This window comes from Callorhinchus milii, unplaced genomic scaffold (genome assembly GCF_018977255.1).
Source record: "Callorhinchus milii isolate IMCB2004 unplaced genomic scaffold, IMCB_Cmil_1.0 Scaffold1, whole genome shotgun sequence".
Taxonomy (NCBI): Eukaryota; Metazoa; Chordata; class Chondrichthyes; order Chimaeriformes; family Callorhinchidae; genus Callorhinchus; species Callorhinchus milii.
In genome coordinates this window covers 139,167,912-139,195,162 of record NW_024704742.1, presented here as the reverse complement: position 1 = coordinate 139,195,162, position 27,251 = coordinate 139,167,912, and the positions used below count along the sequence as shown (strand labels likewise).

General features: G+C 49.1%; 1 protein-coding gene across 3 annotated transcripts in view; it reads left to right on the top strand.

The window, feature by feature from the left end:
• The first annotated feature begins 15,297 nt into the window (after window positions 1–15,297).
• The window catches only part of LOC103191264 (glial cell line-derived neurotrophic factor), a 47,183-nt gene continuing 35,229 nt past the window's right edge, over window positions 15,298–27,251 (top strand). The window contains exons 1-2 of one of the 3 annotated variants that reach the window (XM_042336356.1): window positions 15,298–15,499; window positions 26,170–26,351. In XM_042336356.1, coding sequence (XP_042192290.1) covers window positions 26,195–26,351 — 157 coding nt within the window. In that variant the 5' untranslated portion in view covers window positions 15,298–15,499; window positions 26,170–26,194. Of the gene's footprint in view, window positions 15,500–18,541; window positions 18,806–26,169; window positions 26,352–27,251 lie in introns of those variants that run through there. The other 2 variants (XM_042336360.1, XM_042336364.1) reach the window with 2 other exon arrangements.

The window sequence follows — 27,251 nt, the reverse complement described above, 5'->3', positions numbered from 1 at the left end:
AAAGGGAGGAAGCGGCGAAGGCACTGGGGGATGGAGTTCCAGAGCTCGGGGCTGAGAGGCTGAAGGCCCGGCCACCAATGGTAGGGCGGTTGGGGCGGGGGATGTGGAGGAGACCGGAGCCAGAGGAATGGAGGGTACGAGCAGGTAAGTAGGGGGATAGTAGGTTGGAGAGGTAGGAGGGAGCAAGGCCGTGAATGGCCTTGTAGGCGAGGATGAGGATCTTGAATTCGATCCTCTGGGGGATGGGAAGCCAGTGGAGGCGAGCGAGGGTGGGAGTGATGTGGTCGCGAAGCCTGGTGCGGGACAGTACACGAGCTGAAGAGTTCTGAATGGCCGGCGAGGAGAGAGTTCCCATAGTCCAGCCTTGAGGTGATAAAGGCATGGACCAGAATTTCAGCAGCTTGAGGGGTGAGGTAGTGCCGTAGTCTGGCGATGTTTCGGAGGTGATGGAAGGCGGTGCCAGTTGTGGCGCAGATATGAGGAAGAAAGGACAGCTCAGGGTCGAACAGAACACCGAGGTTCCTGACCGGCTTTGAGAGGTGGAGCCTAATGCTGTCAGCACCAGAGGTGCAGAGGCGCTGACGCGAGTCAATCAGGAGGGCCTCAGTTTTAAGCACGTTGAGCTGAAGAAAGTTGTCTCTCGTCCAGGAATCGATATCAGAAAGGCAAGCTGTCAGGACATTGGTGGTCGTGGAGTTGAGGGTAGAGGAGGAAAGATAGAGTTGGGTGTCATCCGCATACATGTGGAAGTTAACCCCATGTCTGCGGATGATGTCACCAAGGGGGAGCATAGAGAGGGTGAAGAGGAGGGGACCGAGGACAGAGCCCTGAGGGACGCCGCACGAGACAGTGCGGGGGCTGGAGGAAAAGCCATTCATGGAAACAAAGTGAAGACTGTGGCAGAGGTACGACCTAAACCACTCAAGGACAGGGCCTTGAAGGTTGAGATGGGAGGACAAGCGGTGGAGAAGGATAGCGTGGTCGACTGTATCGAATGCTGCCGATAGGTCGAGGAGGCAGAGGGAGTCTTGGTCGCAGATGGTTAGGATGTCATTGGTGACCTTGACCAGGGCGGTTTCTGTGCTATAGGCATCTTATCATGCCACTGTGAAGCACTGTGTAGTGTTATTAAATCCTGGTCTGTCAGCCTCAACTGAGTTCAAAGTCCCAATGTGGGACTTGAATCCATAACAATTATTATGACTTTGACCCAATCTTCTTAGGTTGGAAAGATTTGCTTCAATACAATCACACCCTGAGGTGCCTTCCTTCAGATGAAGGTGCCTGTGACCTAGAATTATGTGACACCTTTATCCGTATCTGTCACTGATCTATGTGGGCACAATGAGTTTTAGTAAAATTAGACCCTTTTCATGTGAATTGAACTCTACCTATCAAATTTCAAATATGAAAAGATTTCAGGAGGATGCAAATAGATCAGTTAGGAACTTCGTGGAGTCCGGTATCTCAGTGTTAGACCACTCGCCTTGCAAGCAAGAGGACCTGTATTTGATTCCTGTGTCAGAACTCTGCAGCTCGTATACTGTCCCGCACCAGGCTTCGGGACCACATCACTCCCACCCTCTCTCGCCTCCACTGGCTCCCCATCCCCCAGAGGATCGATTTCAAGATCCTCATCCTCACCTACAAGGCCATTCACGGCCTTGCTCCCTCCTACCTCTCCGACCTACTATCCCCCTACCTACCTGCCCGTACCCTCCGTTCCTCTGGCTCCGGTCTGCTCCACATCCCCCGCCCCAACCGCCCTACCATCAGTGGCCGGGCTTTCAGCCTCTCAGCCCCGAGGCTCTGGAACTCTATCCCTCAGTGCCTTCACCTTGCTGCTCCCTTTCCTCCTTCAAAGCCGGGCTCAAGCCCTTAATCTTTGACCGTGCCTTCAGCTCCCCTCTCGACTCTCTACCCCCTCCTCGCTCCCTTCCCTCCCCTCACCCTGACCATTTCCCCCCAATGCTCGGGTCCTGACCCAACTTACAGCACCTTGGGACGTCCTCCCGACGTGAAAGGTGCTCTATAAATGGAATCTTGTTGTTGTTGTTGTGGGTGGGACAAAGCATTGGGCACATTTCCTTGCTCCTTGCTTACTTAGCAGTAATTTGAAACTCGGTTGTTATTTGATTGGCAGATCACTTTCCAGAGGTAATAATCCCTTTAAAAAACATCCCAACATCTGCTTGCTTTACTCACTGACACAGAGCATTGTTGGGAGAGCTTCAAATTAATGGTCAATCAGGCCCCCCATATCCTCAAGTCCAATTATCCAGCTTTGCCCCATATCATTTGATAACCTTAACTAACAAATGTCTATCCACCTCAGTCTTGAAGATGTGAATGGATCCAGCATCCATAGCTTTTTGGGGGGAGAGTTCCAGACTTCCACTACCCGTGGGTGAAAACCTGTATTCTAATTTCACTCTAAAATGGCCAATTTTGTATGTCAGTTGGCCAAAACTAATAGGAAATAATTTTTTTACTTACTTTTAAATTTGTAATTGCTATCATGTTGCTGTCTTGAATCTGAAACAAATGGTACATGGCATTGGTGGACCTTACCATCCTGCTCACACCCTCTGTTCAATTGGCACTGGCCTGCTCCATGTCCCCTGCTCTGCCCACCCAATCTTCAGCCTTTCTGCCTTCACCCTCTAGAACTCCATCTTGGAGTCCCTTCATCTCAGCCCCTCCCTTGCCTCCTTCAAGCTCCATTTCAAGACCTTCTTCTTTCACTCTACCTTTGGTCACTCTCCCAGCCCCATCCCCTGTCCCTCCACTGCTTTTCACTCCAGCCCTCAGCTTGAGTGCAACCCCTTGACTGTCCAGTGCCAGGGATATCCTCCAGATGTGAAAGGCGCTGTGTAAATGCAAATTTGTTGTTGTGTAAATGTGATTTATTATTGCTGCTGTGGTGGTGTAAATTCAAATTGTTGTTGTGCAAAGCATTTACTCTCCAGTCCACCTTAATCACAGCCCCTCACCCCGCCTTCAATCTCTGATTGACAACCCAGACTCCTCAATCAAAGGCCAGACATTGCCTACAGGCTGCCCATTGACTGCTGGCAACTCAGTCTGCCAATCAAAGTCACTCGTTTTGCCTCCTGACCCTGACTGACAACCCAGATCGTCAATCACAGCCAAGTTTGGAGGAGGCTGAGGGACGGATACTGACACATGTTCACACTGCAGACTCCAACAGCTTTCCTCCCAAACATCCTCAGCAGCTTTTCAAAGTATATCTGCCTTCAGCAGGAGGACCCTAACAGGGTTCCGGCCTGCATTAACCTGTCGCTGAGACATTGGAGGCAGAGTCGTTCACATGGACACGTCTACTTGCCAAACACGACATCTGATGATATTCCAGCACTTTGATATTCTCGCAGTCCAAGTCAATGCCATGTACGGGCATACTCCTGTGGAGTCCTGTTGCCCAGTGGTTAGAGCACTCACCTCACAAACTAGAGACCCTGGATTCTATTCCTGGGCAGGACAAAGTGTTGGGCATGTTTCCTTACTCTACACGTCTCTGTTTACCTAGCAGTAAGTGGGAACCCAGTTATTAGTCAATTGTCAGATCGCTTTTCCAGGAATAATAATCCCTCAAAAAAAANTTATAGCTGTTTTCAAAGAGCTGCCACAGACACAGGCTGAATGGGTTCCTTTTGTGCTGTATAATTCTATGATAAATGTCACAGACAAATCAGTGTGAAGGAATGATAGAAACGTGATGTGAAGGAATGATAGAAACAGGGAATTAAATTCAAATAAACTGATTGAAAACCTGGCGGAAAAGGTTGTGATTTCAAAGGCTTATGGACACGTCAAAGGGTTAAGTTACTAACTGTCCATTAATGTTCCTATGATGCTTTGACTGTCATTGAGGCCTGATGGATGAATGTGGTGACTGAGCATTTGGTTTCACTCCTGAATAGTAACAAATGGTTCATCCAAGTGCTGATCACATTACTGCTTTGTGACATTAGCTGTCAGACAGGGTTGTGTTACCTGCTGGAACAATAGAATCACATCACAGGCAGATCCAGTGAACCCCTCACAATGGTCTGTGCCTTCTCAATACACAGACATCCTTGGACCAAAATATCCAATTATTTCACTTAATTTACAACAAGTAATATTTAGAAAATATCTCACCACCCCAGCAAAGGAGAATAACTGAGATCTTGTGATTTTAGCCAAATGGGTGGCAATGGCCTCTTCGCCTTTCCTGTCGTTTTCTGGTTTCATTTTTACCTCTCCTCCTAGCATTTACATTTTGTCTCTTGCAGTGGTTTCTCCCCTGCCCCCACACTGTCAGGTACTGCATACCTCAGGGCTCTGTCCTTGGCCCTCCTCCTTAATATCTATTTCAACTGCAGGCATGTTAACTTCTACATCTATGTGGATAACACCCAACTCTATCTTTCTACCTCTATCCTCGACTCTAGGACCACTGCTATCCTGACTGATTGTCTGTCAGACATCAAGTCTTGGATGAGAGATACATTTTTCCAGTTGAATGTTGACAAGACTGAGGTCCTCCTGCATGGCTCCCATCAGCGTCCTCTCACTCAGGTGCTGACAGCATCAATCTACGTGGATACACACTCCACTTCAGAAATCCAGGGCAGAACCTTGGTATCATGTTTGACACTCAACTTTCATTTAAACCCCACATCTATGCGCTGACCCACTCAACTTTCCCATCTCTATAATATTAGCCACCTCTGCCACTATCTCACCCTTCAGGCCATTGACACTCTAATCCATGCATTCAGACTAGACATCACCAACTATCTGCACACTGAACTTCCCAACTCTTCCCTCTCCCATAAGCTACATACTATGCAGAGCTCTGTATTTTATGTAATTTTCTGCATGTGGGCCTAGCATTCCCATCTTTGTCTGGCTCCATTGGCTTCCAATTCCCCCAGTGGATTGAGTTCAAGATCTTCATCCTCACTTTCAAATCTGTCCATGGTCTTGCTCCATCTTACCTCTGCGACCTTCTTAAACTCTACCAACCTGCCCACTTCCTCTGCTCAGAGGGCATCAGTCAGTTTCATTTCCCCCACGCCACCATCAGTGGTCAGGCCTATATGCCCCAACTCTCCAGAACTCATCCTCAAATTCGCCTCTTTCAAGATCAGTCTGAAGTCCTTCCTCTTTGACCACACCTTTGGTTTTCTTTCTCCCCCCCCCCCACCACCTGCGGATCACACCCTTAGCCCATTGCCAAGCCAGGACCATCAAGAGCCTTGCGATGTCCTCCCAACATGTAAGCGCTATATCAATGTTGAACTCCTCTCCCTCTGGCCCTCAACCCTCACTGACCCCTCTTCTCCTCTCACCCTCCTCCACAACACCCTCTTCTCCACACTCGACACTCTTGCCCCCATCACCTCCCGTACTATCTCCTACTCTCGCTCCTCCCCCTGGTTCACCACTCACCTCCGCTCACTGAAGAGCCCGGTGCGCGCCGCTGAACGCATCTGCCTCAAATCTGGCCTAATGGTCCACCTACAACTCTGGCTGGACCTCCTCAAAATCTACCGCTCCACTTTAGCCTCGGCCAAGTCGTCCTTCCACTCCAGGATAATCCTGGAGGTGAAGAACAACCCCAGGCTTCTGTTTTCTACCACATCCCGACTCCTCCGTCCCCCCCTGCCACCCCGCGCAGGTCATCTCTTCCAACCTTCACTGTGAGGAGATGCTGGATTTCCTTGAATCCAAAATCAAGGGAATCCGCTCCACGGTCACTTCCCCTCCAACCTCCACCCACCCTCCACCCCCTCCCTCCCACACTCCAACTCCTACCCATCCTCCCCTGCACACTTTCGAACCCATTTCCCCACCCTCTGTCACCAAACTCATCCTATCCCTGAAACCCACCACCTGCTCCCTTGACCCCATCCCCACTCCACTCCTTATCTTCCAGCTCCACCTCCTTGCCCCATATATCACGGACATCGTCAACCTGTCCCTCTCCTGTGGCTCTGTTCCCATTCCCTTAAAAACTGCCACCATCACTCCCACCTTGAAAAAACCCTCCCTTGATGCGTCGCAGCTATCAATTAACTGGCCCATCTCCAACCTCCCCTTCCTGTCCAAGGTCCTTGAAAGAGTTGTCGCCTCCCAGCTGCGCTCTTTCCTCTCCACCCATTCATTATTCAAACCCCTTCAGTCGGGTTTCCCTGCTGCCTATAGCACAGAAACTGCCCTGGTCAAGGTCACCAATGACATCCTGACCATCTGCGACCAGGGCTCCCTCTGCCTCCTCGTCCTCCTCGACCTATCGGCAGCATTCGATACGGTCGACCACGCTATCCTCCTCCACCGCTTGTCCTCCCACCTCAACCTTCAAGGCCCTGTCCTTGAGTGGTTTAGGTCGTACCTCTCCCACCGTCTTCACTTTGTTTCCACGAACGGCTTTTCCTCCAGCCCCCGCACTGTCTCGTGCGGCGTCCCTCAGGGCTCTGTCCTCGGTCCCCTCCTCTTCACCCTCTATATGCTCCCCCTTGGTGACATCATCCGCAGACATGGGGTTAACTTCCACATGTATGCGGATGACACCCAACTCTACCTTTCCTCCTCTACCCTCAACTCCACGACCACCGATGTCCTGACAGCTGCCTGTCCGACATCGAGTCCTGGACGAGAGACAACTTTCTTCAGCTCAACGTGCGCAAAACTGAGGCCCTCCTGATTGGCTCACGTCAGCGCCTCCGCACCTCAGGCGCTGACAGCATCAGCATCCAAGGCTGCACTCTCCACCTCTCAAAGCCATCAGGAACCTCGGTGTTCTGTTCGACCCTGAGCTGTCCTTTCTCCCTCATATCCGCGCCACAACTGGCACCGCCTTCCATCACCTCCGGAACATCGCCAGACTACGGCACTACCTCACCCCTCACGCTGCTGAAACTCTGGTCCACGCCTTTATCACCTCAAGGCTGGACTATGGGAACTCTCTCCTCGCCGGCCTTCCCGGCACCTCCCTCCACAAGCTGCAGGTCATTCAGAACTCTGCAGCTCGTGTACTGTCCCGCACCAGGCTTCGGGACCACATCACTCCCACCCTCGCTCGCCTCCACTGGCTTCCCATCCCCCAGAGGATCGAATTCAAGATCCTCATCCTCACCTACAAGGCCATTCACGGCCTTGCTCCCTCCTACCTCTCTGACCTACTATCCCCCTACTTACCTGCCCGTACCCTCCGTTCCTCTGGCTCCGGTCTGCTCCACATCCCCCGCCCCAACCACCCTACCATCGGTGGCCGGGCCTTCAGCCTCTCAGCCCCGAGGCTCTGGAACTCTATCCCTCAGTGCCTTCGCCGCTTCCTCCCTTTCCTCCTTCAAGGCCGGTCTCAAGACCTTTCTCTTTGACCGTGCCTTCAGCTCCCTCTCGACTCTCTACCCCCTCCTCCCTCCCTCCCTCCCTCCCTTCCCTCCCCTCACCATTTCCCCCCAATGCTCGGGTCCTGACCCAACTGTACAGTGCCTTGGGACGTCCTCCCGATGTGAAAGGCGCTCTATAAATGGAATCTTGTTGTTGTTGTATTGTAAAGTCCTGTAAGTTCCTATTTCATACAGTTGGCTCTAAATCAGTTCGAGAACAATGACAGACAGCCATGAGATGTCACTATCCCTGCACTTACAGCCTGTGGTTTTCTCAGGTAATGTCTCACACTTGCAGAATCCCATTTTCATGCTTCAGTGCAGACTGGGATTTTCCCATATATGGCACCTACACATGGATATTTCTCTGGTAAGGGCTGAATGGCCTCCTTCTGTGCTGTATAATTCTATGATTCTATGAATGCACTCTCTCCCTCGAGGGATGCATCCTGCTTACCTAATTCTGGTGAGCATGAGGTGAAGGTTGGTAAGAACCAAAGCTTCGGGACCCCACAGTATATGTTGGTTCCCATCCTTGTTCTCATCTTCACACACATTCGTGTTACCATTAGGATGACCTCTGTGACTTCCTCCACATCACCAACATGGCTGCTCCTGTTGCTCAGCGACCACCGACTGCTTTTTAACACCTGCCTTACCTGCCCCATCATCGGCAGCTGGGATTTCAGACTCTCTGCCCCTAATCTCTGGACCTACTTCCTGGATTCTCTTCATTCCCTTCCTCATCTTGTTCAACGTCCATCTCAAGACCTATTGCTTTGACCATGTTTTTGGCCACCTTTCTCCTCCCACCTCCTGCCCCACACCCCCACCCCCAGCTCAAAGACCAAGACATTATATTTAAGCACTTTAAGGCATCTTCCCAAAGTGAAAGATGCTATATAAATGTAAAATTATATTGTATTGCTGGAGTTTAACCTGCTAAAACCACATAGTTTGCCATTGAGAGCACTGTCTGTCAAGCTTCCCACTGTTTGTCGAGCTAGGACCACCCTACCCATTAGGGTTTTTACTGCAGGGTTAACATGAGCTGAACAGAAAGAATCCCTGCCTCCAGGGACTAGTCTGCCCCTGGGACGTCGTTCCGATGTGAAGGGCGCTATACAAGTATAATTTGTTGTTGTTGCCCTTCCAGTTCCTGTTAATGAGCCAGGCTGGGTTGTGCTGCCATTGGCAGTGCCCTGGAATACTATTGACCCACCTGGCTCAGGAAGCAGATACTATCACAGAGGGTGGGCTCGATTCTGACCAAAAAAAAGCAATCTCAAGCGAGGGATGGAGAACCAGTGGTGCCAGGCAAGGATGGGGTGATGGGCTCACGGAGCCTGGTGTGGGAGAGCATACAAGCTGCAGAGTTCTGAATAATCTGAAGCTTGTGGAGGGAAGAGTTGGGAAGTCTAGTGAGCAGGGAGTTAGCATGGTCAAGCTTCGACATGATGAAAGTATGCATGAGGGTCTCGGTGGCCTGAGAGGAGAGGTAGCATGGGGGTGGGAGAAGGCAGAACAGGTCATGGCACAGGTGTGGTGTTTAAAGGACAGTTGAGGGTCGAACAAGACATCAAGGTTCTATACCACCTCTATGAGATGGAGTTTGCATCCATGAACAGTGATGTTGTCAGCACCTGAGACAATCTGTCAGGACAGCAGTGGTCCTGGAGTGGAGGGTGGAGGCAGAGTTATAGAGTTGGGTGTCATCAACATACATGTGGAAGTTAACCACATGCCTGCAAATGATATCACCAAGTGGACATCTGCCCAGAACAGAGATAGGTGAAGGGAAGGTTTCTGAGGGTTAGGGTGCTGACGTGGTGGTAGGACCTTTACAGGATGGCTTGTGATGTGCCAGCCACATGGCTGTTCTCAAGGTCCAAATCCAGAGGGACTGTTCTGATCATGGCCTACAATAAACTTCATCTAGCGGAAGAAATATTGGGGGTCATTCTTGTCTATTTGCACTCCTTTTTAGAGTGAAGCTATCCCCTGGCCTTCATTTCCCTAATAATCCTCCTGACTATGGCAGGTTTGGACCTAACCTACCTTTGTAGAGGTTATAGTTGCAATGGCCGATTTCAGGACAGACACCAGGACTTCTTTCCTTACCCAGAGGGTACTTACTGATTGGAACAGGTTAAATTGGAAGGCCCATGAGGCCAGGACAGCTTGATTCCCTGATGGGTAGATGGGAGGGTGGGTATTCTAGAAACATGAGATAATAATAACATAATAATCCTTGCAAATGATTATTATTTGATATAGCGCTTTATCACATCTTCGAGACATCTCAAAGAGCTTCACAAAATATACTGCAAAGGGAATTCACTGTACATTTTGTGGGCAAAATGTGGCAGCCAATTGTGCACAGCAGTGTCCACAAACAGTCATGGTTTGAGTGATAAAATTATTGTTTTTTTGGAAGGAATTATTACTGCCAGAAAAGCGATCTGTCAATTGACTAAGGAATGCATTACCTGAAAGGCTGGTGGAAGCCGATTCAACAACAACTTTTAAGAGAGAAGTGGATAATTATTTGGGGAGGACAAGTTTGCAGGGCTATGGGGAGGGGGAGAGAGCGGGGGAGTGGGATTGAATTGGAAGGTCTTTTCAAAGAGCCGTCACAGACATGATGTACCGAATGGCCTCCTTCTGTGCTGTATGATTTTATGATTCTATTACTAACAACTGGGTTCCTACTTACTGTTAGGTAAACAGAGGTGTGTGGAGTAAAGAAACCTGCCCAACGTTTCGCCCTGCCCAGGAATCGAACCCAGATCCTCTCGCTTGCGATGTGAGTGCTCTAAGCACTAAGTTACAGGATTTCACAGATAAAATTCCTTCTTCATCCAAACCAATCTTGTGATCTCCTGTTTGCATAAGTGGCATATATATGTGTAACTCTCAAGCTGTTTCGAATATTCTTAAATACAGTGATGGGTTTCCGCACGTGTCAAACACCTGGCTGACTCAAACAAAAGTGAGCCTCTTTCAGTCATTGTGAGAATCTACTGTGATTAATGAAACGCTTGTCGTGAGATCAGAATGGAGTCAAACAGTCCATCCCAAGGAATGTTTATCCAGCTCCGATACCAGTTAAATTAGATCATCCCTTCCCTATTGTAATCTGGGACATGTCAAACAATTCCTCAATTTATTGTACTGCTGTTAAGCTCAGCAAAGTTACCTACATGTGGCCTAACACATCGCCCAGCACACAGGGCACATTAATCCACACAGCAACTCCAGTCACTGATTCAAAGGAGGTCACATGATGGATGTGAGAGTCTAAATCCAAACAAAGCCGCCAGAGCTGGGATCTGGTTACACCTGCACTGCTGAGGGCTGCTTCCAGAAACAACAGTCAAACTGTGGACAAGGGAACAAAGGCAGGCACAGAGTGTGAGTATTATTAGGTTTGACACTCTGCATTTGTCCACATTAAATAACATTTGCCACTCGTCAGCCGCACTCCCCAGGGAAACAAGGAATGAGGAAAGTGGAAGGGTAGATTGCATGGACATTACACAATAAATATGGAAGATGGAAATGTGAGTGAGGCACTGATACAGACTGGTAAAATGACACATTGTTGAAATCAAATTGTAAAGGGAGGGAAATTAAACCATTCAACAAAGCTCAGGCTAAAGACTGGGGAAGCGATGCTACTATTTGTATACAACTGTCAGAGTAAAATTGTAAATCTGTACTAATGACATTACAGAGTCCTGGTTGACAAATACATCATGTGCAGCACCAATGTGTACATTTGCAGATTTTGCTCCTTAGAGTTTGTGGCTTTTTTGGTGAAAGTGGAAAGGTGGTGATAAAGGAGAAAGAAAAATTAGGATTACAATTCACACAGGAAAAGCCATGTTCCTCAGGAAGCTGAGCACCACTTTCAGGTGACACAATCTTTCTAAATAATGAGAGGCCTCTATTCAGTTTCCATTTAATATTGTTATTAAATATATTAACATTGTCTCATTTAGTAAATGGAAAGTAGCACATTTTCTGACGAGCAATATCCAATTTACATTTTGTACATATCCATATTTATCAAGCAGGAGAATTATAAATAATACAAATGTGACATAAATACCTAAAGAACACAATCTTCTGGTCAAAAGAAGTAAAAAAGAATCTTTGAAATAATCTTGTGAAAGTCCAAACAGATTTGAGGACAATTATCTTGATTAGCAAAGTCTTTAATTTCACATGTTCCTCCTCTCACAGGCAAGGTACGACATGGGACGACATCCTTCCCATGTTTTTGATACATGGTAAAACAGGTAAAACAGGATGAACACCTGTTTTACCTCATGAACATGAGAAGGGAGGCAGAGGACCATCTCAGAATTCAAGGAAATCTTCCTTCTTTGTTCAGTTGTTTTGCCAAAAGCTTCAATCTTGAAAGGGAACCTGCAGGTCATCTCTCCAGATCAATGGTGTTCCAACATCAACACTACCATCCTGAGTTGTTCTCATCCTCCTTGATCTCTCTGCTGCCTTCGATACCATTGACTATTTTATTCTCCTCCACCGCTTCTCCTCTCACCTCAACCTTCGCGGCTCTGTCCTTGACTGGTTCAGATCGTACCTCTCAAAACACCTCCACTTCATCTCCACAAACGTTTTCTCTTCTAGCCCCCACACCACCTCGTGCGGCGACCCCCAGGGCTCTGTCCTTAGTCTCCTCCTCTTCAATATCTATATGCTTCCTCTTGGTGACATCATGGCAGACATGGGGTCAACTTCCACATGTATGCAGATGACACCAAACTCTTATCTCTCTGCCTCCACCCTTGACTCCAGGACCCAATGCTGTCCTGACACAAGGTCTGTCAGACGTCAAGTCCTGGATGAGAGCAAACTTCCTACAGTTGAATGACAACAAGACCGAGGCTCTGATTGGTTCCGGTCAGCGCCTCTACACCTAAGGTGCTGACAGCATCACCATTCATTAATGCACACTCCACTTCACTGAGCCAGTCCGGAAACTTGGTGCCTTGTTTGATGCTCAACTATCCTTTCTACCCCACATCCATGCATGTCCTGCTCTGCCTTCCTCTCCTCTGCAGAATCACCTGACTCCGCCACTGTCCACTGTCTCACACCGCGAGTCGCTGAAACCCTCACACACACATTCATAACATCCAGGTCAACTACACGAAATCCCTGCTTGTCAGCCTCCCCAACTCCGCCCTCCACAAGCTGCAGATCATCCAGAACTCTGCAGCCTGCATCCTCTCCTGCACTAGACTCAGTGACCCTATCACCCCCATTCTCACCCAACTCCACTGGCTTCCCATCAAACAAAGGATAGAGTTCAAGATCCTGGTCCTCATTGTCAAAGCCCTCCATGGTCTTGCTCCCCCCAATTTCTGCGACCTCCTAACCCTTACCAACTTACCCACTCCCTCTGCTCAGCAGCCTCTGGCCTGCTTCACATTCCCTGTCTCGCCATTGGTGGGCGGGCCTTCTGCCACTCTGCCTCCACCCTCTGGAACTCCATCCTGCAGTCCCTCCGCCTCACCCCCTCCCTTGCCACCTTCTCAAGACCTGTCTCAAGACCCTTCTCTTGACCGTGCTTTCGATCACCCTCATTCCCCCGCTACCCTCCACCCTCCCCAATCCCGACCCCCAACTCGGTTTCAAAACACTAATTGTTTAGTGCCTTGGGTCATTCTCCCAACTTGAAAGGCGCTATACCAATGTAATTTTGTTGTTGTTGTTCTGGTCTGATCTGCAATTTGGAGAAATAACCACACAACCAAGAATATATTAACTATATTCTTAGTTGCCAGACAGTGATATCAATGTGGTTTTTGTTGGTTAGGTTCCAGCATTTATCCCAACATCCACTCTGGTGTCCCGCAAGCTTCGTCTGTTGCCAATCTGTGCTAATACTCTCCAGAATTCGATGAGCAGTGCATGTTAGACCCCAGAAATGGAATAAGAATGAGAGAAAAACACAGGTGTAGTCCCCAAGTTCCTCTGTTCACATCAGCCACTGAGGCGCTGGGTGGAGCCGGGCTGGAGTGGGTGGAGCCGGGCTGGGGTGGGTGGAGCCGGGCTGGAGTGGGTGGAGCCGGGCTGGGGTGGGTGGAGCCGGGCTGGGGTGGGTGGAGCCGGGCTGGGGTGGGTGGAGCCGGGCTGGGGTGGGTGGAGCCGGGCTGGGGTGGGTGGAGCCGGGCTGGGGTGGGTGGAGCCGGGCTGGGGTGGGTGGAGCCGGGCTGGGGTGGGTGGAGCCGGGCTGGGGTGGGTGGAGCCGGGCTGGGGTGGGTGGAGCCGGGCTGGGGTGGGTGGAGCCGGGCTGGGGTGGGTGGAGCCGGGCTGGGGTGGGTGGAGCCGGGCTGGGGTGGGTGGAGCCGGGCTGGGGTGGGTGGAGCCGGGCTGGGGTGGGTGGAGCCGGGCTGGGATGGGTGGAGCCGGGCTGGGGTGGGTGGAGCCGGGCTGGGGTGGGTGGAGCCAGACTCTCGCATTTTTTGGTAGTAAATTAAAGATCAACACTTGACTTCACCTCAGTCTGATGGAGGGGATGTGTGAGAGGGAGAAGGGGCTGTGCGAATAGAGGAGGAGCAACGTGAGATGTAGAGGGGCTGTGTGAGAGGGGGAGGGGTTGGGTGGAAGGGGTGGGGCTCTGTAAGTGGGGGAGGGGCTGTGCAAGAGTGGGAGGGGATATGCAAGTGTGGGAGGGGCTGTGCAAGAGTGGACGAGGCTGTTTGAGAGAGGGAGGGGCTGTGTGAGGGGGGCGGGGCTGTGTGAGAGGGGGAGGGCTGTGTGAGAGGGGGAGGGGCTGTGTGTGGGGAAGGTCTGTGTGGGTGGGGGAGGGGCTGTCTGGGTGGGGGAGGGGCTGTGTGTGAGGGGGCGGGGCTGTGTGTGAGGGGGAGGGGCTGTGTGGGTGGGGGAGGGGCTGTGTGGGTGGGGGAGGGGCTGTATAAGAGGGAGCGGGGCTGTGTGTGAGTGGAGGGGCTGCGTGGGTGGGGGAGGGGCTATGTGGATGAGGGAGGGACTATGTGGTTAGGGGAGGGGCTATGTAGGTGGGGGAGGGGCTGTGTGTGAGGGGGAGGGGCTGTGTGGGTGGGGGAGGCGTGTGTGTGAGAGGGAGGGGCTATGTGGTTAGGGGAGGGGCTATGTAGGTGGGGGAGGGGCTGTGTGTGAGGGGGCGGGGCTATGTGGGTGGGGAGTGGCTATGTGGGTTGGGGAGGGGCTGTGTGAGAAGGGGAGGGGCTCCTGTGAAGCTGAGGCTCCGCCTCCTCAGACCTGGAGACCAATCACAGGGCCTTTTGCTGAGGATCGTCGCGGTATAAAACTGCAGGAAATTCCCCAACTTTACAGTCATCACCGACTCCCGACCCCCCCCCCACCCCCCCACCACCACCACCACCAGCAGCAGCAGCAGCAGCCCTGACCCCCAGCCTCGACCCTCAGCCCCGACCCCCACCACCACCCCCAGCCCTGACCCCCAGCCTCGACCCTCAGCCCCGACCCCCACCACCACCCCCAGCCCTGACCCCCAGCCTCGACCCTCAGCCCCGACCCCCACCACCATCCCCACCCCGACCCTCAGTCTCAGCCCCGACCCTCAGTCTCAGCCCCGACCCTCAGCCTCAGCCCCGACCCCCGACCCTCAGCCTCAGCCCCGACCCCCCGACCCTCAGCCTCAGCCCCGATCCCCCGACCCTCAGCCTCAGCCCCGACCCCCGACCCTCAGCCTCAGCCCCGACCCCCGACCCTCAGCCTCAGCCCCGACCCCCCGACCCTCAGCCTCAGCCCCGACCCCCCGACCCTCAGCCTCAGCCCCGACCCCCCGACCCTCAGCCTCAGCCCCGATCCCCCGACCCTCAGCCTCAGCCCCGATCCCCACCCTAACCCTCAGCCCCGACCCCCCGCCCGGGGTGTGTGAGGACAAAACCAGTCAGACTGCCGACCTGTCAGATATGCAGATACACATCTGGATTGCTTCTGGTCTGGGCTGTTTGTTGACATCTGGACTGAAGAGCTAATGTCTCGGCGCTGTTGGAGAGGAGATCATTTGTGGATTGATTTGAATCTGATGTCTTTGGGGACGTGTCATTCAGGTGAGATCTCAGTCCATCCGCTCCTCCTGAACCCGTCTAAAGCCTTTTACAACGAGAGTGACACGTGGGTGAGGATTAATTCACAGTCCAAGTTTCTCCCACACACTGAGCGACACTGAGCGACACTGTGCTCAACATAACACTTAATGTCTGTCGTGTCAGACTCGGAGCTGCCAATGTGGAACAGTAATACTTTGGGTATCAGCCCTTTTCACATGTCAAACTGTCTCAAACTGCTTCACATCATTTACTGTACAATGTTTGTCTGTGTGTATTGTGGCCAACATAACATCCTCCTCTGACTCATAACCATGGAGTCAGTCACCAGTGTCATCTCTAGGGATTGTTAACCATGAGATTGGGATAAACTGCCATCTATTTTTCAGTAGCGCCTGTGGAGTCCTGCAACTTAGTGGTTAGAGAACTTGCCTCGCAAGTGAGAGGACTGTGGTTCGATTACGGACAGCGTGAAACGATAGGCAAGTTTTCTTACTCCGCACAACTCGCTTTTCTGGGAGTAATAGACCCTTAACAGTAATAAATTAGTCACTTTAATCCACGACTGTTTGTGGGACACTGCTTTGCACAATTGGCTGTCACGTTTGGCCCCACAAAATATACAATCAATTCACTTTACAGTATATTCTGTGAAGCGCTTTGAGATGTCTCGAAGATGTGATAAGGCACTGTATCAAATACAAGGATTATTATTATTATCTTTAACGTCCACCCAAACAGGCCCAGATGGGACCGTGGTTTTATGTTCTTACAGTGTAAAGCTCTCCCAACACTGCACTAGATTGTCAGCCTGGACTATGTGATGCAAGATGTGAGGCCACAAACTTGACTCTGTGATGAGACGCTGCTGTCTTGCACCTACATCTCTCCCTCCGTTGCCTTCTTATAGGCACGTCACAAGACCCTCCTCTTCAGCCATGCCTTCGGTCACCCTCCTACCCCTTAGTCTCCCTGCCCGCCACCCCTCCTGATCCCAACCCACAGCTCGGGTGCCAACCTTATAAAAGGCCCTGTGTAAGTGTAAGGCGTTGTTGTTGAATGTGATATGCATCCGAGGAGCACATAGCAGGTCGTGTACACAAGTAGTGCATTATGTATGCGAGTGCACACACATGATGTGTTTGAGAGTGTGTTTGTGCGTGTGTGAACATGTGTATGTGTGACCATGAATGTGTGTGCCTGTGCATGTGGGTGTGTGTGTGAGACTGTAGGTCTGTGTGTGAGACTGTGGGTCTGGTCTGTATGTGAGACTGTGGGTCTGTGTGTGAGACTGTGGGTCTGTGTGAGACTGTGGGTCTGTGTGTGAGACTGTGGGTCTGTGTGTGAGACTGTGGGTCTGTGTGTGAAACTGTGGGTGAGTGTGCGAGACTGTGGGTGTGTGTGCGAGACTGTGGGTGTGTGTGCGAGACCTGTGTGAGTGTGTGTATGAGTGTGAGTGAGTGACAGTGCGTGTGAGTGTGTACACGTGAGTGTGTGCATGTGAGTGTGAGAGTGATAATGTGTTTGTGTGTGAGAGAATGTATGAGAGAGAGTGTGTGTGAGAGAGAGTGTGTGTGAGAGTGTGTGTGAGGGTGTGTTTTTGAGAGTGTGTGTTTTGAGAGTGTGTGTGTGTGAGTGTGTGAGACTGTGTGTGAGAGAATGTGTGAGTGTGTTTTTGTGTGAGAGAGAGTGTGTGAGAGTGTGTGTGGGTGTGTATGTGATAGTGTGTGTGATAGTGTATGTGTGTGAGTGTGTGTGAAAGTGTATGTGTGTGAGTGTGTGTGAAAGTGTGTGTGTGTTTTTGAGTGTGTGTTTTTGAGAAAGCGTGTGTGTGAGAGTGTGTGTGTGAGAATGTGTGTGTAAGTGTGTGAGACTGTGTGTGTGAGAGAATGTGTGAGAGTGTGTGAGAGTGTGCGTTTGAGTGCGTTTTTGTGTGAATGTGTGTCAAAAGTGTGTGAGTGTGTGTGAGTGTGTGTTTTTGAGAGTGTGTGTGTGACAGTGTGTGAGAGAGTGTGTATGTGTGTGAGTGTGTGTGTAAGTGTGTGTGAGAATGTGTGTTAGAGAGTGTGTGTTTTTGTATGAGAGAAAGTGTGGGTGTGTGAGTATGTAAATGTGTGTGTGAGAATGTGTGAGTGTGCGTGTTTGTGTGAGAGTGTGTGTGAGAGTATGTGTGTGATAATGTGTGTGAGTATGTGAATGTGCAGTGTGTGAGTGTATGTGAGAGTGTGTGAATGTGTGTGCGAGATAATGTGAATGTGTGTGTGAGTGTGTGTGTGAATGTGTGTGTCAGAGTGTGTGTGAGTGTGTGTGTTTTTGAGAGTGTGTGTGTGAGTGTGTCTGTGTGTGTATCTGTGTTTGTGAGTGTGTGAGCGTGTGTGTTAGAAAGTGTGTTTTTGTGTAAGAGAGAGTGTGTGTGAGAGTGTGGGTGTGGGAGTATGTGAATGTGTGTGTGAGTGTGCGTGTTTATGTGAGAGTGGTGTGTAAGGGTGTGTGTATATGAGAGTGGTGTGTGAGAGAGTGTGAGTATGACTGTGTGAGAGTGTGTGTCTGTGAGTGAGTGTGTGTGAGTGAGAGAGTGTGGAGAGATAGTGTGTGTGAGAGAGTGTGTGTTTTTGTGTGAGAGAGAGTTTGAGAGTGTGAGTGTGTGAGTGAGAGTGAGTGTGTGGGAGAGTGTGTGTTAGAGAGTGTGTTTTTGTATGAGAGAATGTAAGAGAATGTGTGAGAGAGTGTGTGTGAGTGTGAATATATGAATGTGTTTGTGTGAGTGCGTGTGTGTCTGTGTGAGAGAATATGGGTGTGTGAAAGTGTGTATGTGAAAGTGTGTGAGTGAGTGTGAGAATGTGTGTGAGAGTATATGTATGAGCATGTGGGTGTGAGTATGTGAATGTGTGTGTAAGTGTGTGTGAAGAATTTATATGTGTGAGTGTGTGTGAGTTTGTGTGAGTGTGTTTGTGTATGAAAGTGTGTGTGTGAAAGTATGTGTAAGCATGTGTGTGTGTGTGTGAAAGTGTGTCTGTGAGTGTGTGTCTGTGAGTGCGTGTGTGTGTGAAAGTATGTGTGTGTGAAAGTTTGTGTGTGAGTGTGTGTGCGCACACGCCCTGCAATTATGAGAAGGCAGCTGTAGAGTTTCAGCAGAACATATGTGGAATGGTTTGTATTTAGTGTGTGAGGGGCTTGGGCCCCTTGTAGCTGGTATTCTGTGTTTATACTGAATCTGAGGAGGACACAGACTGACTGACTGGAGCAGCTACAGGAATGCTCAAGCGGGAAACCCGACGAGTTGCCAGCACTGGCCCAACAAGGCTAACGGTACACAACAAGTCTGATATTTTACCCTAATACTAACAGTCTCCATAACTGTGAACACAACGTGAGACACAATGTAACTACTCCTGGCAGCTTCATCATCGCTATCACTCTTCCTGTTAGTTCTCCTGGTAATAAATAGACTGCATAAGGAATGTCTGACAATCCAGAGTATGAGCCAATGATACTCCACACTGATACTGACACTGACATTGATACTGACACTGATACTAACACTAAAACTAATACTGACACTGAAGCTGACACTGACACTGACATTGATACTGACACTAACACTGATAATGTCATTGATATTGATACTGACACTGACAGTGATACTGATACAGACGCTGATACTGACAATGATACTGATACTGACACTGATACTAATACTGACACTGATACTGACACTGATACCAGTACTGACACTGATACTGATGCTGATACTGATGCTGACACTGACATTGATTTTCATACTGAGTCTGATAATAATACTGACACTGGAACTAACACTGGTACTGACATTGATACTGACATTGACACTGTCATAGATACAGACATTGATACTGACACTGATACTGACGCTGAAACGAGTACTGACACTGATACTGACACTGATACTAACATTGACATTAACACTGATACTAATATTGAATCTGACACTGATAGTGACACTGACACTGACAGAGACACTGATACTGACACTGATGCTGACACTGACACTGATACTAATAATGATACTGACCTTGACATTGATACTGACAGAGACACTGATACTGACACTTATATTGACACAGATACTGACAATGACACTGCCACAGATACAGACATTGATACTGACACTGAAACGAATACTGACACTGATACTGACATTGACACTGACGCTGATACTGACACTGATACTGACATTGACACTGATACTGACACTGATACTGATACTGACACTGATACTGACATTGACATTAACACTGATACTAATACTGAATCTGACAATGACACTGAAACTGACACTGAAACTGACACTGAAACTGACACTGATACTGACACTGATACTGACACTGATACTGACACTGACACTGATACTGATACTGACATTGACATTAACACTGATACTAATACTGAATCCGACAATGATACTGACATTGACACTGACACTGACACTGATACTTATACACTGACACTGATACTGACACTAATACTGACAATCATACTGACACTGATATTGGCACTGATACTGACAATAACACTGACAGTGATACTGAAACTAATATTGATACTGAAAATGTTACTGACCCTGACACTGATACTGACGCTGACACTTATATTGATACAGACATTGACAGTGATACTTATACTGACATTGATACTGACAATGACACTGATACTGAAACTGACACAGATACTGATACTGACACTGATACTGGTACTGATATTGTTACTGATACTGATATTGACAATGGTACTGACACTTACACTGAAACTGATACTGACATTGATACTGACACTGATCCTGACACTGACACTGAAACTGAAACTGACAGTGATACTAATACTGACATTGATAGTGACAATTATACTGATACTGAAACAGATACTATCACCGATACTGACATTTACATTGTTACTGACAATGACACTGATACTGACACTGACATTGATACTGACACTGACAGTGATACTAATACTGACATTGATAGTGACAATTATACTGATACTGAAACAGATACTATCACCGATACTGACATTTACATTGTTACTGACAATGACACTGATACTGACACTGACATTGATACTGACACTGACATTGATACTGATACTGACACTGAGACTGACACTGATATTGACACTGATACTGACACTTATTCTCATACTTATACTGACACTGATAATGACATTAAAATTGATACTGATACTGACATTAATATTAATACTGATACTCATACTGATACTGATATTCACACTGACACTGACACTGACCCTGATACTGACACTGAGACTGATATTGAGACTGATATTGATGCTGATGCTAATGTTGATACTTACATGGACACTGATGATATGGGGTTAGCATTTTGAAATCAGGCCAGGAAGTATAGTGTAATGTCACTTCGTTACACCAGTTTCAAACCCGCCAGGGTAGGGTAAGTCCATACTATTATCCTTCCGCTGCCTTGTTCTCCCCTCCCAGTCTCTGGCACCTAAGCCATGACCGCCATCCCCCTTCTCCCCCTCGCCAGCCTATGCTGTCTTCTGATGCCACGGGTTCATGCTGTCGTGCTGATCGCTCACTCCCAGTCTCTGCACATTTTGGCCTCTGCCCCGACCCTCCCCCCTCCCCCTTGAAATACTCTTTCTCCTACACCCTCTATCTGCTCCTCCCACCATCCTCCTCCCCTTCTCTCTCTCCTGGACTCCACCATTACCTCCCACTACTTCAGACTGGGCGTCCTCTGCCGGGCCCATCGTGGCTCCCGGCGTTGGTTGTCTCAGAGCAGCTGCTCCAATTGTCCCATTACTCACTCTCTCTGCAGCAACTGCCTCCGACAGGCAAACACGCCTTCCCCTTCCTCAGCCATCAGCCATACCCTACCCAGCTCTCCCTGCTCCTCAAACTCCTTGGTCACTTCTCCCTCAAGACCCCAAATCCTCTCCATACCACTCTCTCCTCCGTCCATCCCGACCAGCAAACCTATCCACATTTCCCTACAAAATGTCCGCTCCCTCTCCAATAAAGCCCTCACTATCCATGACCTCATCCTGGATGAGCACATGGATATTTTTGGGCTTACGAAAACCTGGCTCTTCCCCAGTGACTCCGTACCCCTAGTTGAAACCTTCCCTCCTGGCTACGCTTTCCACCACACCCCCCTGCCCTCACCAATGGACGGGGTAGCCTTCATTTCCCAAGCTTTCCTGGGTCTATCACTTTATTCCTCTGGCTGCTTCTCCTCATTTGAGCACCTCCTCTCTCTCACTCAAAATTTTCCTAGTTCACCGTCCCCCCAAATCCCCCAGGCTCCTTCCTCTCCGATATCTCTGCTCTCTTTTGCTCTCTGTCCCTCTGCTCAGAACGCCTGTTCATAATGTGACCATGGCTCCCTCTGCCTCCCCGTGCTCCTGGACGTTTGACACAGTCAATCACGCCATCCTCCTCCACCCTGTCCTCCATCACCCACCTCAGTGAGATTCGAGTCCTACCTCACAAACCACCAGCGCTACATTTCTGTAAATGGCTTTTCTTGGAGCTTCCACCCAGTCACCTGGGGAGTAGATACCCCAAGGATCCATCCTTGGCCCCTTCTATGCTCCCTCTCGGTGATGTCATCCGCAGATACGGAGTTAACTTCCTCATGGATGCGAATGACACTCAACTCCATTTTTCCCCCTCCAGCTGTGACTCCCAATCCCTGATGTGCTGTCAGCTTGTCTGACGGACATCAGGAGCTGGATGAGCACAAATTTCCTGCAGTTAAACATCAAAAAGACGGAAGCCATACACTTTGGCTCCTGCCGACATCTTCTGTCCCACAGTCCCGACCTCTTCAACCTATCCGACCTGTCCTTAAAACTCTCCGAACCCGAGCGCAACTTAGGCATCAGGTTCGATCTCCAGTTATCCTTCATAACATAACATAACATAACATAACATAACATAACATAACATAACATAACATAACATAACATAACATAACATAGCATAACATAACATGTAGGAGCAGGAGTAGGCCATTTGGTCCCTCGAGCCCGCCCTGCCATTCAATCATGGCTGATCTTCTAATCTAACTCCGGCTAATAATCTGACCCTGCCTTATCCCATATCCCCACCCCACCCCAGGCTCCCCCAACAGCCTCCCCCAACTCCCCAGCCTCCCCCCCAGCCTCCCCCACCCAGCCTCCCCTCCCCCAGCCTCCCCCCACCAACCCCCTGCCTTATCCCCATATCCCTTAATCCCTTTTGCAATAAGAAACATATCTATCTCTGTCTTGAATATGTTCAAGGACTGAGCGTCAACAGCCCTTTGGGGTAGTGAGTTCCATACATTCACTGCCCTTTGAGTGAAGAAGTTCTTCCTTAACTCAGTGCGAAAGGGCTGCCTCTGATTTTAAGGTTGTGACCCCTGGTTTTAGTTTCTCCAACCGGGGGACACAATCTCCCACTATCTACTCTATGCCCTTTGATGATCTTATAGGTTTCTATAAGATCCCCTCTAATTCTTCTATATTCTAGAGAATATAGGCCTAAATTGTTCGGCCTATCCTCGTAACTCATCCCCTTCATCCCTGGTACTATCCTAGTAAATCTACTCTGCACCCCCTCCAAGGCAAGTACATCCTTCCTTAAATAAGGAGACCAAAGCTGCACACAGTATTCCAGGTGTGGTCTCACCAGGGCCCTATACAGTTGCAGTAAGACTTCCCTACTCTTATACGCTAATCCTTTCATAATGAATGCTAACATACCGTTCGCCTTCCTAATTGCTGCTGCACCGCAAACTAACTTTCTGTGATTGTTGTACAAGGAACCCAAGTCCCTCTGGACACTAACACCTTCCAATCTCTCCCCTTCTAAAAAGTAACCCGCTCTACTGTTTTTGCTACTGAGGTGGATGACTTCGCACTTCCCTACATTATACTTCATCTGCCACCTACCTGCCCAATCACCAAACCTATCTATGTCTCACTGCATTTTTTAATGTCCTCCGCGTTGGCACTTCCTCCTAGTTTTGTGTCATCCGCGAATTTAGATATATTAACTTCAATGTCCTCATCAAGATCATTGATGTAGATGGTAAATAGCTACTGCCCAAGGACTGATCCTTCTGGCACTCCACTAGTCACATCCCGCCAATCCGAAAAGGACCCGTTTATCCCTACTCTTTATAATAATAATAATAATAATAATAATAATCCTTGCATTTGATATAGCACTTTTCACGTCAGGAGGACGTCCCAAAGCGCTTCACAGAACACACTGTAAAGTGAATTGACTGTATATTTTTGTGGGCGAACGCGGCAGCCAATTGCACACAGCAATGTCCCAGAAACAGTCGTAGATTGAAAATGACCAATTTATTATTGTTTTTTGTTTTTTGGAGGGACTATTATTAGGCTCTGTGTGGAGTAAGGAAACTTGCCCAAGGTTTCGCCCTGACGTGCCTGGGATTGAACTCAGGTCTCTCATTTGCAAAGCGAGTGCTCTAACCACTGAGCTACAGGACTCCACAGGAAACTTTATTTCCTACCCGTTAACCATTTCCCAATTCACGTTAATATGTTCCCCCCAATTCCATGGACCCTTATCTTTTGGACTAACGTTTTATGCGGCACCTTATCGAATGCTTTCTGGAAGTCCAAACAGACCACATCCACTGATTCACCCTTATCTTGTTTACTGGAAATGTCCTCAAAAATCTCTTATGAGGTTTGTCAAACATGACTTCCCTTTTGTAAAGCCATGTTGACTTGGCCTAATTATATTGTGCTCCCGTGAATATCGCACTACCAATACTTTAATCAATTCCTCCAACACATCCGGTCCCTGACCAGCCCCACTTTCTCCCATCTCTGGCATATTTCCCATCTCTGACACTACCTCACCCCAAAAGCTGCCGAAACCCTTGTCTGTGCCTTTGTCACCTCTCGGTTGGATGACTCTTAACCCCCTCCTCGTCGGTCTCCCCTCCTCCACTATTCACAATATTCAGCTCATTCAAACCCCCGCATTTGCACCCGCACCAAACCCCGTCCCCAATTACTCCAGTCCTGGCCAAACCCCACTGGCTCCGGTCACAGAGCGGATCCACTTCCAGATCCTCACTCTAGTGTTTAAACCCTCCATTCCTTGCCCCCCTTCTCTCTAACCTCCTCTCTCCCCACAGCAGTACCTGCTGCCTCCTCTCCACTGGCTCCGGCCTCCTCCGCGTCCCCCGAATCCTCCGCTCCACCATCGGCGGCCGTGCCTTCAGCCACTACCCCCCGAAACTGTGGAACTCCCCTCGAGCCCTTGGGAAGGCCGACAAGCCGGGAGTTGGCACAGTTGATGCTAGTTGTGATGAATGCGTGTATGAGGGTCTTGATGGCCTGAGGAGTGAGGCTGTGGTGGATCCGGGTGATGTTGTGGAGGTGGGGAAGGCAGAGCGAGTCATGGCACAGATGTGGGGTAGAAAGGATAATTGAAGTTCAAACAAGACACCAAGGTTCCAGACAGTGAGGTCTTCATGTCTTCGAGGCATCTCAAAGAGCTTCACAGAATATACTGTAAAATGAATTGCCTGTATATTTTGTGGAGGAAACATGGCAGCTAATTGCGCACAGCAGTATCCCACACACAATCATGGATTAAGTGACCAAATTATTATTATCATTTATTTTTACTGAAGGGGTTATTACCCCTGGAAAAGAGATCCACCACTCGACTAACAACTGGATTCCTACTTACTGCTAGATAAACAGATGCATGTGGAGTAAGGAAACTTGCCCAAAGTTTTGCCCTGCCGGGAATCAAACCCAGGTCCTCTCGCTTGCGAGGCAGAGCTCTAACCACTAAGTATGTGTTTGTGTGTGCATCTCACTTCTTTCTGGCTTCTTATATATATTGCAGATTTATTTTTTATTATCAGAGGTGTCCATTGAAATTCAGGTATTTATCTAATTTTTCATCCATTGGCCTTTGTGACTGATGTGGTAATTCACACTCTCTCATCAAAGTGAAATATTTCCCTTTACTGATCCGCTTTCTGATCTGCTAATCTGGGTTTAGTCCTTTATCTCTCTGTATGTTCCCTTATGCAGTTGATTGCTCTTCGCCTTGATATCTTTTTCTTCTCTCCCTTGTCTCATATTTAAGCCAATGGTATGTTTGTTTCCCTCACCCTGGAGCAAGACCTTGCTCTTACACACTGGAATCCTCTCAATAGTCTTCAAATCCCTTCATGCCCTGGCACCACCCTACCTCTCCGACCTGCTTAGCCCCCTCCCCAAACAACTCCACAACACACTGCCTCTGCTTAACCGGTTTTGGGATCCTACATGTCCCTCATGTCCTTTGTTCCACCATCGGTGGCTGTGTTTTCAGCCACTCTGGCCCGAAACTCTGGAACTCTCTTCCTCAAACCCTCTGCCTTGCCCCTTCCTTTCCCATTTTCAGGTCATGCCTGAAAACTTCCTCTTCGACCATACCTATGGTCACCTCCCCGTTCCCCTGGCTCAGCATCATGCTCCACCACTGTTAAGCACTCAGAGATGCTACCCTGTGTGAGGTGAGCTGTGTAAATGCAAGATGTTGTTGTGGTTGCTCTGAATGTCAGACCAGCTCCCTCTTGCTGTCTGCTTGCTCTGAATCCCTGCGTTTTTGTGTCCCCATGAAGGTTGCTCATTAACCAGAAGTTTAAGATGAAGTTGTGGAAGCCTGGGTTGCTGGCTGTGTTGTCCATCTGTACTGTCTCCTGCTCACCCCTTACCAGCACTAGGAAGAGCTTCACCCTGAGAGAATCCTGGCACATTCCCTCCCCAGACTTGGAGCCAGAGCTGATCCCAACCACAGTCTCCTGTAAGAACCTTTCTTGTTCCTCAGCCTGAGCATGTGGATGGCGTGTGGTGATGCTGTGTTGTTTGGTGATAATGATACTAATAATAATCCTTGATGGAGCACCTTATCATGACTTTGAGATGTCTTGCTTCACAGAACATACTATAAAGTGAATTGACTGCATCCTTTGTGGGTGAAACGCAGCAGCCAATTGCGCACAGCAGCGTCCCACAAAGACTCATGGATTCAGTGACCAAAATATTATTATTACTTACAAATTTATTTTGAAGGGAATATTACCCTGGAAATTACCCTGGAATATTACCCTGGCTATTACCCTTTCACATCCTCCCGACGTGAAAGGCGCTCAATAAATGGAATCTTGTTGTTGTTGTTGTTGTTGAAAAGTGATCCACCAATCGACTAACAAGCAGGTTCCTACTTACTGCTAGATAAACAGTGTCATTTGTGTGGGGTAAGGAAATTTTCATGAGGTTTCACACTGCCTAGGAATCGAGCCCAGATCCTCTCACTTGCGAGGTGATTGCTCTAACTACTAAGCTGTAGGATGCCACAATGGATAGCCTGGTGACCTTTCACCTTTGGAACAGTAGGTCAATTTCAGCCCAATGCGAATGGGTTCAGGGGCCATATGGTTATATATTGTCACAGAGGGGGCAATGGGTGATATAGGCGACACGCTGCCTTTTATCTCAGGGGCAAAGGGCCTCAGGCTGTCACTGCTGGCATTGGGGAAGGGGATTAGGCTGAGAGAGGGGTTCAGGCTAGGGGAGGCGCAAAGGGGGATGGGCTCAAGCTGCAGGTGAGGATTAGGGGGTGGGGATAGACTGAGGCACAGTGACATGGGTTACAGTGTGTAGTATAGGGTTACAGTGTGTAGCTTAGGGTTATAGTGTGTAG